The sequence below is a fragment of the Nicotiana tomentosiformis genome, chromosome 5, assembly GCF_000390325.3.
Source record: "Nicotiana tomentosiformis chromosome 5, ASM39032v3, whole genome shotgun sequence".
In the NCBI taxonomy this organism is placed as follows: Eukaryota; Viridiplantae; Streptophyta; class Magnoliopsida; order Solanales; family Solanaceae; genus Nicotiana; species Nicotiana tomentosiformis.
The window spans coordinates 58,140,717-58,155,575 of record NC_090816.1 but is presented as its reverse complement, the minus strand read 5'-3'; the positions used below and the strand labels follow the sequence as shown (position 1 = coordinate 58,155,575).

Here is a 14,859-nt window from a genome sequence, read left to right as displayed (position 1 = left end):
CAAATAAAACCAGCTACATGGACAAATCTTTAGAAAATGGAACTTGTCGTACCATTCAAAAGTTTTTAATATATTCCCTCCTTTTCAATTTTGTGGGCCCTGATTTATTTTTTTTGGTTTTTAAAATTTTCTGTATCAAATAAGCTTTTTGTATACGGTTAAAACCGATCCTCGGTCATAAAGATCGATCGAGGATGGCATTTCAATCAAGGGGTATCTTCATGGAGACCCCGAACAAATTCTGAGATGGGGGCGTCAAGCTCGGGCGTTCGAATCGACCGAGGTAACATCGACCGATATAGGTCCCGAACATCGATCAAGGCCGAGGTTCCGATCTAATACCGAACTCAAGTCGGTATCGAGTTCACAGACAAAAAGCTGTTACAACCGCACCAAAGGAGAGAATCTCTGCGGGAATTAAGGAGGAGACACACCATCATGGGTCCTCCACTAGTAATATTTATTCCATCATATTGCTATAGATAAAGTAGTGATCCTTGTCTATAAAAGAAAAGATAGTTTGTAATAGAAGACACTTTTTGGCTGGGATTAAGAATTCATTGTGTTTATCCTTCTAAAGCTCATTAAATATCTTTGTTCATCATCTTCTATTTTTGCACCATAAATACGTGTATTATTATTTTCAGATCAAAGGAATCTACTTGCCCTTAGAACCATACATAAATTCAACGTTATCCGATTCTTCGGGTAAACAGTTTGGCGCCCACCGTGGGGCTAAGGATAACAAGTGATTATTTGATACAAATATACAGTACACTCCAGCTTACAACTTCATACCAGCAATGGCTCCGCCAATCGACCTCAAAGCCGGCCTTCAGGATGAAACCAACAACTCGGTGCCCGTGGCCGAAAGGCTACCCAACAGCGGAAACGAGGCTCGAATCGAGGAACCCGAAATTCGAGCCGAAGTACCAGTAGATATCAATTCACGAATAGCTCTAGAAGCGAATCAACGTTCCGAGCAGGAAAGAATCGTTCAGGGTGGCGCTCGACCCATAGCCCGAGACACCCACAGCGCGGGGGAAATCGAGGTCAGCTTGCGTATGATTTTCGAAATGCTACAAGCCCAACAAGTAGCGATAGCTCAGTTGCAGAGCCAAACTCATATGCAAAGTAATCCTAACTCCAATCCACTTCTTCGAGAAGTAACCCCCAGAACGGAGCCCGACATGGTGAAATCGAACGAGCGAAAATCAGGAACCGCTCCTGAAATTACTAAACTACTCGAGGAACTCACAAAACAAGTCGAAGCCAACGACAAAAAATTCGAAACACATGATGCTAGGATCGATCAGATCCCGGGGGCTCCGCCCATGATGAAAGGGCTGGATTCGAAGAAATTCATACAAAAGCCTTTTCCATCGAGCGCGGCCCCGAAACCGATCCCAAAAAAGTTTCATATGCCCATAATTCCCAAATATAACGGTACGACCGATCCTAACGAACATCTCACCTCCTATACATGTGCCATCAAAGGCAATGATTTGGAAGATGATGAGATCGAGTCCGTATTATTGAAAAAGTTTGGAGAGACCCTCGCAAAAGGAGAAATAATCTGGTATCACAACTTGCCACCGAATTCTATTGATTCTTTTGCCATGTTAGCAGATTTGTTCGTAAAAGCACATGCTGGTGCCATAAAGGTCGCAACGAGGAAATCGGATCTATTCAAAGTAAAACAAAGGGGTGACGAAATACTGAGGGAATTCGTATCCCGATTTCAAATGGAACGCATGGATTTGCCACCAGTCACGGACGACTGGGCCGTACAAGCTTTCACCCAAGGGTTGAACGGACTGAGTTCGACAACATCACGTCGGCTGAAACAAAGCTTGATCGAATACCCTGCAATAACTTGGGCGGATATACACAATCGGTATCAATCGAAAATCAGGGTCGAAGATGATCAATTGGGATTTCTGTATGAACCCATGCGTCCGAACCGCGCAACCACTAAAATTCTGAAGGAAACCAACATAGAACAAAGGTCAAACAGAGACCGACACCAGCCGTACGTCACAGATCGGGTGAACCACAGTTCGGCACATGAGATAGTTAGGAATAACCGCAGGTATGATCGGGGGCAAAATTCTAGGGGACTTATGAGCAAGAGAGGCTTTGATAAATATGCCGATCCTATAGAAGTTCCTCGATTATCGGAATATAACTTCAACATCGATGCATCCGCCATCGTATCGGCTATCGGACGCATCAAAGATATCAGATGGCCTCGACCCATGCAGATCGATCCGGCCTAAAGGAATCCCAATTAGATATGTGAGTATCATGGCACCCATGGTCACAAAACGGAAGAATGCAGACAATTAAGAGAGGAAGTAGCCCGCCTGTTTAACAAAGGGCACCTTAGGGAATTTTTGAGTGATAGGGCGAAGAACTATTTTAAAAACAAGGACTTCGGCAAGCAAAACGAAGAAGAAGAACCACAGCACATCATTCACATGATCATCGGCGGCGTCGATACCCCTCACGGACCTTTGCCCAAACGCGCTAAAACGTCGATTGTGAGGGAAAAATGATCTCGAATTCAAGATTACGCTCCTACGGGGACTTTATCGTTCAATGATGAAGATACAGAGGGAATCATCCAACCCCATAACGATGCACTGGTAATATCCGTACTCATGAATAAAATTAAAATTAAACGTGTGTTAATTGATCCAGGTAGCTCGGCCAATATCATCAGATCGAAGGTCGTAAAACAGCTCAGCTTACAAAACCGGGTCGTATCCGCAACTTTGGTTTTAAACAGATTCAATATGGCATGCGAAACCACCAAAGGCGAGATAACCCTACCGATAAACGTCACCGGAACAATTCAGAAAATAAAGTTTCACGTGATCGAAGGCGATATGAGATATAACTCCCCTTTCGGAAGGCCATGGATCCACAACATGAGAGCTGTACCTTCGACCCTACACCAGGTCCTCAAATTCCCAACACCGACAGGTGTCAAAATAGTATACGGAGAACAACCAGCCGCAAAGGAAATGTTCTCCGTCGAGAAAAAAAAACCAACATCCTCGTCTTCGCCAGTGAATGGATCAGGTTCCAAAGGAGGGACAGTCGAAGACCGGAACGCCAAATAACAATCAAAGACATCGGCCCCGACCCAGCCAGATAAGCAGAGCATCGAAGAAGATAATGATCAGTGGATCCCTTGATCCTTCGTGACCCCCGATGACTCCGATGCCACCAAATCAACTATTGAGGAATTGGAGCAAATCATTTTGATCGATCACTGGCCCGAACGAAAGGTGTACCCGGGAAGGGGTTTGAGACCCGATCTCAGGAAGAAAATCATTCAATTTCTTATCGATAACATCGATTGCTTTGCTTGGTCCCACTTAGATATAACAGGAATCCCGCCGGACATAACGACACATCAACTAAGTGTGTCCCCTAGATTCAGACCGGTGAAGCAAAAAAGAAGACCCCAATCGGAGGTGAAGCACGCATTCATAAAAGATGAGGTAACCAAACTGCTCAAAATAGGATCCATTAGAGAGGTAAAATACCCCGAATGGTTATCCAATGTGGTCGTAGTGCCTAAAAAGGGAAACAAACTTAGAATGTGTATAGACTACAAAGACTTGAACAAAGCATGCCCCAAAGATTCTTATCCACTGCCCAACATCGATCACTTGATCGATGCCACGGCCGGCCATGAGATCCTTACCTTTCTCGATGCCTATTCCGGGTATAATCAAATCCAGATGAACCCGGAAGACCAGGAAAAGACTTCGTTTGTGATCAGATATGGAACATATTGTTATAACGTAATGCCCTTCGGGCTAAAAAATGCAGGAGCTACTTATCAACGCATAGTAAATAGAATGTTCGAAGAACAAATAGGTAAATCAATGGAAGTCTATATTGATGACATGCTAGTCAAGTCCCTGCGCGTAGAGGACCATTTGTCCCATTTGCAGGAAACATTCGATATCCTGAGGAAATACAACATGAGGCTCAACCCCGAAAAATATGCTTTCGGAGTCGGCTCTGGTAAGTTCCTCGGCTTCATGGTGTCAAATCGGGGAATTGAGATTAACCCAGACAAAATCAAGGCCATTAAAGACATCACCATCGTGAACAGCGTGAAAGCTGTACAAAGGTTAACAGGAAGAATAGCAGCCTTAGGCCGATTCATTTCGAGATCATCAGATCGAAGCCACAAATTTTTCTCTCTACTCAAAAAGAAGAACGACTTCGCTTGGACACTGGAATGCCAACTAGCGTTGCAAGAACTAAAACGATATCTATCGAACCCACCACTGCTGCACACTCCAAAAACCGACGAAAAACTTTACCTGTACTTGGCAGTATCAGAAGTCGCCATAAGCAGTGTCCTGGTTCGAGAAGAGGAAGGTACGCAATTTCCTGTTTACTACGTAAGTCGGACCTTAGGGGAAGCGAAAACTAGATATCCGCACTTGGAAAAACTGGCGCTTGCACTGGTTAGCGCCTCTAGGAAGTTACGACCGTACTTCCAATGCTACCCCATAAGCGTATTAACCAACTGCCCACTTCGCAATATTTTACATAGGCCTGAACTATCGGGCCGATTGGCCAAATGGGCCATCGAACTCAGCGGGTATGATATCGAATATCGACCTCGAACGGCCATCAAGTCTCAAATTTTAGCAGACTTGGTAGCCGATTTCACGCCGACCCTCGTACCCGAAGTCGAAAAAGAACTACTGTTAAAATCAAATTTATCGACGAAGGCATGGATCCTCTTTACGGACGGAGCTTCGAACGTAAAGGGGTCCGGGCTAGGCATAGTTTTAAAATCTCCCTCGGGTAACATTATTAGGCAAGCTATTAAAACTATCAGGTTAACTAACAACAAGGCCGAGTATGAAGCCATCATTGCAGGTCTCGAGCTAGCTAGAAATTTGGGAGCAGAGGTCGTTGAGGCCAACTGCGACTCTTTGCTAGTGGTGAGTCAAGTAAACAAAACCTTCGAAGTCCGAGAAGGCAGAATGCAAAGGTATTTGGACAAACTGCTTATCACTTTGAACCATTTCAAACAGTGGAGTCTACGACATGTTCCACGAGAACAGAATAACGAGGCCGATGCGCTTGCTAATTTGGGATCATCGGTCGAGGTGAATAGTTTGAACTCAGAAACTGTCGTTCAACTTTCAAGGTCTGTAATCGAAGAAGGGCACGCCGAAATAAATTCTACTAGCTTAACCTGGGATTGGAGAAACAAGTATATTGAATACTTAAAAAATGGAAAGCTCCCTTCAGACCACAAAGAGTCCAGGACCCTTCGAACTAAAGCTGCTCGATTTACTTTGGCTGCGGACGGAACGTTATATCGAAGAACATTCGACGGACCGATGGCGGTGTGCATAGGTCCGTGGGATACCAATTACATCCTCCGGGAAGTACACGAGGGCACTTGTGGCAATCACTCCGGTGCCGACATGTTAGTTCAAAAAGTGATCAGAGCAGGGTATTATTGGATCGATATGGGCAAAGACGCAAAAGAATTTGTTCGTAAATGCGATAAATGTCAAAGGTTTGCTCCAATGATCCATCAGCCCGGAGAACAGCTTCACTCGGTCCTATCGCCATGGCCATTCATGAAATGGGGAATGGACATCGTCGGCCCCCTACCATCGACCCCAGGTAAAGCCAGATTTATTTTGTTTAAGACTGACTATTTTTCTAAATGGGTTGAAGCGCAGGCGTTCGAGAAAGTAAGAGAAAAAGAGGTTATCAATTTTTTGTGGGATCATATCGTATGCTGATTCGGGATACCATCCGAAATAGTATGTGATAATGGGAAGCAATTCATTGGCAGCAAAATCACAAAATTCTTCGAAGACCACAAAATAAGAAGGATACTAGCAACCCCATACCATCCGCGGAAACGGACAAGCCGAATCAACAAACAAAACTATTCTTCAAAACCTGAAGAAGAGATTGAACGACGCTAAGGGAAAAAGGAGAGAAATCCTGCCCGAAGTCCTTTGGGCATACCGAACAACATCGAAATCCAGTACAGGGGCGACCCCATTCTCCTTAGTATATGACTCCGAAGCATTGATACCAGTCGAAGTCAAAGAGCCTAGTCCTAGATTTCGATTCATGACGGAAGAAGCAAATAACGAGGCTATGAACACCAGCCTTGAACTATCGGACGAAGGACGAGAAGCTTCCCTCATTCGGTTGGCCGCACAAAAGCAACGAATCGAAAGGTATTACAATCGAAGAACTAAACTTCGCCACTTCAAGCCAGGGGACTTGGTGTTAGAAAAGTCACCATCAACACTCGGAATCCAAACGAAGGAAAATTAGGACCAAATTGGGAAGGGCCGTACTAGGTGCTCGAGAACTTTGGGAAAGGATCGTACAGGCTTGGCATCATAAACGGCAAACAGCTATCAAGCAGTTGGAATGTATCACATCTAAAACGGTACTACTGCTAAGGTCCGACCTTTCCCATATTTATTCAACTGTCCCGTACAGAAGTTCGAACGAAGAACAGAAGTATTCTTTTACTCAAAAGCACGTGTTGCACTCTTTTTTCCTTAGACCGATTTTTCCCAAAAGGGTTTTTTGCGGCAAGGTTTTTAATGAGGCAACCATCGATTGTGCTGTGCTTTCAAAACAGTATCCGAGGCTTTCAACCCTTAGCCCGAACAGCCTCGAATACCGGGGGGGCACCAGGGCCTCAAATACATCGAGTTCAGATGCAACAAAGTCTTCTCACAACAATAGAGGAAAAATTATGAGAGCCAAAATGGTCAAAATGAACCATGCTCATATTAGATTGCCCCAAAACATATGTACAATGACTTGAGATTTATTATGCAACCAGAATTAACGATCACTCGAATATTAAGCCTACGGGCTACCACATTATCTCGAGTTCGAAATAAACAAGCCTACGGGCTACTTCAACATCAAGTTCGAAACGATCACTCAAATATTAAGCCTACGGGTTACCACATTATCTCGAGTTCGAAATGATCACTCAAATATTAAGCCTACGGGCTACCACATTATCTCGAGTTCGAAATAAACACTCAAATATTAAGCCTACGAGCTACTTCTATATCAAGTTCGAAATACTCAGTCGACCGTTAAGCCTACGGGTTATTTCAACATCGAGTTCAAAATAATCACTCGAATATTAAGCCTACGGGCTTCCACATTATCTCGAGTTCGAAATAATCACTCGAATATTAAGTCCACAGGCCACTTCTGCGTCGAGTTCAAAATAAACACTCAAATATTAAAGCCTACGGGCTACCGAGTTCGAACAAGGACCCAATCGAATTTGAAACATTGAAAAAGCTACGTTTACTCAGAGTTTACGTTAACCACCACATTATCATCAACTCAACAAGCAAAACGTCACTCCAAATCTGATCGATCAAAATCGACCTTGGTATATATATACAAAATTGCCTATGCAATTAATTTACAGATAATGAGAATTAGACTCTAAGCTTCTGGGTCGGGGTCTTCCCCACCTTCGGACCCGCTTTTGCTACCATTATCATCATCATCATCATCAGAAGCTAAGGCTTCAGCTTTCGCTTCAAGCTCTTTTGCCTTTCTTACATCTTCGGTAAGATCGAAACCTCGAGCATGAATCTCCTCGAGGGTCTCCCTCTGAGATCTATACTTAACAAGTTCGGCAATCTTCGCCGCTTCCCGGGCCTCTACCTGAGCGGCCTCAGCATCAGCTCGATATACAGCAATAGACTTATCCGCCAAATGTTTCGATGACTCAACCTCTGCCTTAGCCTCAGCAAGTCGTATCTCAAGCTCATCGATTTTCTTAGCCTGAACTGACACCTTTTGCTTGACGTTTCGAAGCTAAACGTCGGCTGATAATAACTTTGTTAAGATGGTTTCTTTCTCCGCTGCCAGGCGGTCAATAGTCTCCTTCCACTGGTTGCATTCGGTCCGGATTTGATCGACCTCCTCCCGAAGTAGCCCGATCTTCTCGATCTTTTGCTGCAACTGAGACAACGGAGGGTTAACTTCCATAGTCGAGTTGAATCCATACTTTAACAGAACGAGGCCCACCTGCTGATCGAGCTCGACCCTTTCTTCACGAACCTTAGCCAAATCTGCTTGAAGATCCTTTATAGCCTCCTCCTTTTTGCTACAAAGAAGCCGAAGGTCATCTCTTTCACCTAGGACCTTCCGGAGTTCGACCTCACACTGGCTAAGATCAACTCGAAACCTACCGATGGCCTGCATAGTTATAAACTGTCATCAATACCAATAAAGCAAAAAGGGATCACCGATATCAGAACCGCCAAGTATGGAAAAGAACAAAGAAGCCAAGTATGGAAGAATCATTACCCGAGTAATAAAACGCTGAGCTTCCTCTAACAAAAGAGAAGCATCACCGATATCAGAACTGTCATTAACACCAGTAAAACAATCCTTAAAAGGATCCGCTGCACCTGAGCCAGCACCAATGTCGGGAGTCTTCAGTTCTCGAGCCTCCTTCAACGCCTACTCAGAAAAAGACAGAAGGGAAGGTGAATGACCCATTGCCATTGCCCCGAGCAAATCACTCGGAGTACTCCAATCGAGACTTAGGTCTTCGGAACCAACCCCGATAGGCACGGACGCCATCGACTCAGCAACTCTAGCAACCTCGACTGCTTCCGTAGGTCGGACTATCAAAGCCGAGGAGCTATCTTCTTCTTCTTCTTCTTCTTCTTCTTCTTCTTCTTCTTCTTCTTCTTCTTCTTCTTCTTCTTCTTCTTTCTCCCTCAATCGATGGACCGAGTTGATCGAAAGCGCAATGATTTTTCTCCTCACCTTTCGAGTTTTGGGCTTAGGGTCTTCCGGCCGAGAGGAAGCCCTTCGTTTCTTTTCTTTCCCCTGTTCCAGGACCGAGGGCTTATTTCCTTCATCACCGCTCAAAGGCCGCAAAACAGCATCCCTATTTACACCTATATACAAGGGAAAAACCGATAATGAAATGAACGCAGAATATACCTCGAGGGAAACAGGAACCAAACCTCACCATGATTCTTGGCCTCCCATCTACCTTTAGCCAAATCATGCCAAGCGCGTTCGACATAGGATGAAGTCGATGCTAACTTTCGAACCCAATCCTCGAGATCAGGCACAGCTTGTGGCATCCAAGGTGCAGCTGGACATCAAAAAATAATATTAACAAATACGAAAAAAGACACGAAAAGCAAACATGGATCACTTACGGTCGAAGTTCCATTTTTCAGGAAACGGCATCTTTTCCTCCGGGATAAGATCACGAGTCCTCACTCGAATATGTCGACCTATTCAGCCTCGATCCTTATCTTCATCGATGCTCGACATCAAAGCCTTCGATGCCCGACGATATAGCCTAATAAGTCCACGATAAATCTGAGGCCGATACAGTCGTATAAGGTGGCTCAGAGAAAAATCCAACCCTCCGGCTTTGATAGAGAAGAAACGTAATAAGATGAGCATACGCCATAAGGAAGGATGAATTTGGCCGAGGGTGACCTGATATCTCCTGCAAAAATCAAAAATCACGGGATCGACAGCTCCTAACGTAAAGGGATAGGTGTAACACTTAAAAATCCCTCCACATAGGTAGTGACGCTCTCATCGGGGGAGGGGATTTGTAACACAACCGCAGAACCCCAGCCGTAGTCTTTTCTGACGGCCTCGAGGTGAACCTCCGCTATAGAGCATGTATACATCAATACGTGCTCACACCGACCCGGAACTGACGAAGGGTTCTCCACCTTAAAATCAGTTTTTAAAATACACAGGCCTGGAATATAATCTTGAACGGACGGCTCGGGCGGCGCCTTATCGTCACACAGCCGCGAGGAAGAAGCTTTCTCCTTGTGAGGTACGATTTTTGAAGTTTTCACCATTAATATGAGAAGAAAAAATCGTAAAGAAAGGTGAAAGAGGGGACAGCACCGTAACTCCGGTATAAGCGGCACTAAAGCAACGAAATAAGAGAAACTAATCAAAGGGAATTTGGGAAAAGAGGAAGCACAAAAGTGGAAAATATTATATGTGAAAACTATTTATAAGGCATGGCGATTCGTTTCTAGCGGTGGCCGACCACCGACTGACACACATTAAATGCCTCGATAAAATCAAATCGATGGGACAGCTATCACGTACGTCATAGTCAAAGCCGATGGAAATGTCATTATCGATTCGGTCGAACCTTAGGGAAATCACATCGTTTCTTGTCATCTCCTTTTCAAGAAATAAGGGGACTATCTGTATGCAGTTAAAATCGATCCTCGGTCATGAAGATCGATCGAGGATGGCATTTCAATCAAGGGGTATCTTCATGGAGACCCCGAACGAATTCCGAGATGGGGGCGTCGAGCTCGGGCGTCCGAATCAACCGAGGTAACATCGACCGATACAGGTCCCGAACATCGATGCCCAAAAGTGATCACCTAGCTCGAAACCAAAGCCGAGGTTCCAATCCGATACCGAGCTCGAGTCGGTATCGAGTTCACAGACAAAAAGCTGTTACAACCGCATCAAAGGAGAGAATCTCTGCGGGAATTAAGGAGGAGACACACCATCATGGGTCCTCCACTAGTAATATTTATTCCATCATGTTGCTATAGATAAAGTAGTGATCCTTGGCTATAAAAGAAAAGATAATTTGTAATAGAAGACACTTTTTGGCTGGGATTAAGAATTCATTGTGTTTATCTTTCTAAAGCTCACTAAATATCTTTATTCATCATCTTTTATTTTTGCACCATAAATACGTGTATTGTTATTTTCAGATCAAAGGAATCTACTTGCCCTTAGAACCATACATAAATTCAACATAATCCGATTCTTCGGGTAAACACTTTTAATTATAACATTCTTAGTTTACTCATAATGAGCCTCATCCATTAGAGGAATGACATGATATGTATATGATCAAAATATTCAAAACATATTTTGGTATATGTTCTTAACTTTAGCTTAACACCACAAAATTCAATTTTATTTTTATTTTTTGTAAGTATGTGCCTAGTCATGTGTGTCTATATATATATATATATATATATATATATATATATATATATATATATATATATATATATATATATATATATATATATATATAGTGTATGTGTGTGTGTCTATATATCTATATCTATACTATTATAAAAGCATGAAGACATTTACAACTTGTTTGGATGGTTTTTACATATAGTTTCATAATGTATCAGATTGTATTGTATTATATTATACTGTATCGTTTAATGAATACAATGTTTGGATAAATTGTATCGTTTGCCGTCGTTTCATAATGTCACGTACTAGTAATATGAAAAATAAACTTGCAGTATTACAAAGAAAAATTATGTTACGGGGTGGAATTATTATATAAAAAGCTAGGGTAAAAGATTATTTAATAATAATAAAGGGCAAGGTGAGAGAAAAAGACAAAGTAACGATGCGACCACACCAAATCGGTCGTTACATAAAGTAACACTTTTCGTCGGTACATAACGATAGATTTAACGATATGATACAATAAAATTCATGTAAAAATCAAAATAAATATTGTATTTAAGGTAACAATACGATACAAAACAATAGGTAACAACCATCAAATACGCTTTTAGTGAAATATAGTTCGCCATTTTTACCCTTTAAAATAGATTTCACATTAGATAAAATTATAATTTAAGTAACTTTTCTAATTTTTAGGACTTTAAAATCAACTAAAATTTAGTTATTAATTATTTTTACTGACAAGATTTTAAAACTAAGTAAAAATCTATTTTTTACTTAGTAATAAAACTAATTAGGAAGTCCTAATATTTAAGATTTTAAAATTAATTAAACAAAATACCTTATATAAATTTCTTTCTTTAGAGCCCATTGGTATTAAAGTATGAACTATAAGATCTTTTGTTATTTAAAATGTTAGAGATTAAGAGTTATCAAAATTTACACGGGTCAAAAACACAACAATTTTGAAGATACAAAGATCCAAAATTGACATATGATTTTTTTACTAATTGGAAAAAATTTCTTATTGGACAAATATATAATTATAATTAAATAATTAAAAATAGGATGACATAATATTAAAAAATTGAATGAACAAAAACTAAGAAATTTTGTTTAATATTGAGATCAAATAATCAAGTTTTTAAATTAACTAACTAACAAAAGAATATGATTCGATTATTTTTCAAGATAAGCATATAAATAAAATTATTTGTCAAGTTGACAAAACTCTTAAGGTACATTTATTTTCATACGAAGAGCATTAGCAGTGAAAGAAATTAAAAAATAAACAAAATTGCTTATAGTATAAAATTAAGAGTCAAATCGGCAAAATATAAATTTGAAGCAATAAGAATAAAATAACAGAAAATAAAATGTAATATAAATGGGCTGTCATTTGTTATTTTTTCTGCCTTGCATTTAATTAAAAATGACAATGTCTCGCTATATTCTTTTTTATATTAATTTATTTGTTATAAAATATAATTCAACATTAGCCGTTCTTTAAAACTTTACATTGTCACTATCAATTTTGTAGGAGGTATAAAGTCAACCTTTTTATCTAAATTTCTAAAAAACTAAAATATTTAATTTATAATATGTTTTATTTGATAAATCATTAAAGAATCGTGATAAAAGTATTTTTGTGTGTTATTTTCAGTATTAGGTTATAGAAATCATAATATTTTTCATAAAATATTCCGATATAAGTCATCATAAATCATAATAAGGGACCTGAAACTTCCGTGAGATATGATTTTTCATTTTTGAGCTAGCTAAATGAGAACAAAATTTCTCATTTTAGGAATTTTTTTAATTTTTATTTTATAATTTTATATAACTTTAATAATTTATCTCATAATATTTAGACAATATTTTTAGAATTATGTATTCATTAATTAGGTTAACCCGTTAAGAATATATATATATATATATATATATATATATATATATATATATATATATATATATATATATATATATATAACTTTTGAAAGTTATGATTTTAAATATATTATAATTAATATTTTGTATGATTATAAGATTTTTGATACTTACAATCTTAAACATGTCATAACATGATTTGTGTGGCTATAAGACTTTTTTATTAGGATAAAATAGAGAGTTTAAAGTTAATTATTTTGAAAATAAAAGCGTGTTATTGTTACGAAAACTAACTAATAAGAAAAATAATGCCATATAAATAAGAATAGACGGAGTAAGGATGTTTGTGAGAAAAAAAGAAAAAAATGAAGTGAATCACATGGGTGATGGGGATGCTAACCTTTGACGTTGGCTCGGAGATAAAATTCATTACTATTGGGACCAAGATCAACATCATCAACAGCCTTGTAAGTCTCTCCTTTAGCCTTGAGAAGCCTCATGATCTCTTCTTCTTGCCCAAAGCGTATATGTATGTATATATATATATGGGAAAGTGGGTTCTACCGTTCCAGGGAGTAGGGGCTTAGTAGAAATCGAGGGTGGGTGGGGTTGGAAGAAGAATTTGAAGAAGAAGAATTTGAAGAGATGTAATTAAAGATATATGAGAGGGGGGGTGGGTGGTAGTTGGAGGATGAAAAGAACAAGAAGAAGAAGACGTGGTGTACTATATAGGTAGTTGGAAGCGGAGATGACAAAGAGAGACGGACAAAGAAGAAGTGAAGTTGCTCTTTTATCCCCTGAAAATGTATCATGTCTCCATGTTTTTCTTATATAAATGATCAGGTTGTTGAAACAGCATGATTTTTCATAAGTAATGTAAAAATTTAAAGGAATAAATATATCACTATGATAATAAACGATATTTTTTTTATATATATATATATATATCCAATTTTATTTTTCTATATTTACTTTTATCTATCTATCTATCTATCTATCTATCTATATCTATATTATTATAAAAACACGAATGTTTCACGCTAAATATCGAACGACTAAAATATCCCTGAAATATTGATCGACTTTTATACCTTTTTAGTCTTATTTTACTATATTTCTATTGGATTTTTGGTAATTTAATAAAAAATATCATATTTACTTTCTAGAATAACAAGGATTCGTAATATAAAGTCAAATTTATTTTGGTTACATAAACTCAAGTTAATTCCAAAAAGAATTTATATCCTTAGTAGTTGAATTAGAGTTACTTTGCAGTTAGACCAAGTACGAATTTGAATAGGAAACGTACATTACACAATTCACATAATGATGTACACGGAGCAACATAAAAGATTTAAACTATCTAATTAGATTTTTATGTCGCTCATCTCTTTTCATCACAAATACGGATAGTCTACGTAATTTTATCCCGTTATCTAACCATTATTATTTTTCAAATCAATTTCTCTCAAAACAAATAGCAAGAAATTAATATAATGTGATATTCATCTACATATTATTTTTGTAGAATTAAAAAAAAAAAAAAAAAGATAACAGTATTCTCTTAACGAAGAGTGCTTTTTTTTTTTTCTCTTTTGGTTTGTTTTAAAAAAAAGTGACGATATTCTCTTAACTGAAAAGTTTTCGGGAGAGAATGATCAAAGCTTACATGAGATTTGTACCGTGTGAACTTTTCTTGATTTTTTTCAATACTATCTTTTTAAATTTCAAAATATATAATATGATATTATTTTGTATGTTTTTTTTTTCTTTATGTGTTTGTTAAAAAACTAAACAGAGAAGAAGATATTGTCTCTTTTCTGATTAAGAAATTCTAGAAAGGGAGGTCATTACGTATTTTGTTTTCTTTTCTGTTTATTTATTTGAATTATCCATAAACTTTATTTGTACTTGTCTTCTTTATTTTATATAAGTGATTAT

At 38.9% G+C, this 14,859-nt stretch overlaps 2 protein-coding genes across 10 annotated transcripts in view; both read right to left on the bottom strand.

The window, feature by feature from the left end:
- Positions 1-13,724, bottom strand: part of LOC104102394 (fatty acid amide hydrolase-like) — a 100,792-nt gene extending 87,068 nt beyond the window's left edge. For 6 of the 9 annotated variants that reach the window (XR_011407812.1, XM_070174939.1, XM_070174938.1 and 3 more), the window contains exon 1: positions 13,319-13,723. Coding sequence is in view for 6 of the 9 variants with exons in the window: in XM_070174939.1 (XP_070031040.1) it covers positions 13,319-13,418 (100 nt within the window). In the remaining 3 variants the exon portion in view is untranslated. Of the gene's footprint in view, positions 1-13,318 lie in introns of all 9 variants that reach the window. The other 3 variants (XR_011407810.1, XR_011407811.1, XM_070174937.1) reach the window with 2 other exon arrangements.
- LOC108943785 (uncharacterized) lies at positions 3,921-10,469 on the bottom strand. Its single transcript, XM_070174935.1, has 5 exons — positions 9,249-10,469; positions 9,053-9,181; positions 8,377-8,978; positions 8,095-8,265; positions 3,921-8,028 (listed from the first exon to the last, which is right to left on the bottom strand). Exons 1-3 carry the CDS (start codon positions 9,277-9,279, stop codon positions 8,533-8,535), a joined length of 606 nt encoding a protein of 201 aa, XP_070031036.1. The 5' UTR covers positions 9,280-10,469; the 3' UTR covers positions 3,921-8,028; positions 8,095-8,265; positions 8,377-8,532.
- Positions 13,725-14,859: the final 1,135 nt, after the last annotated feature.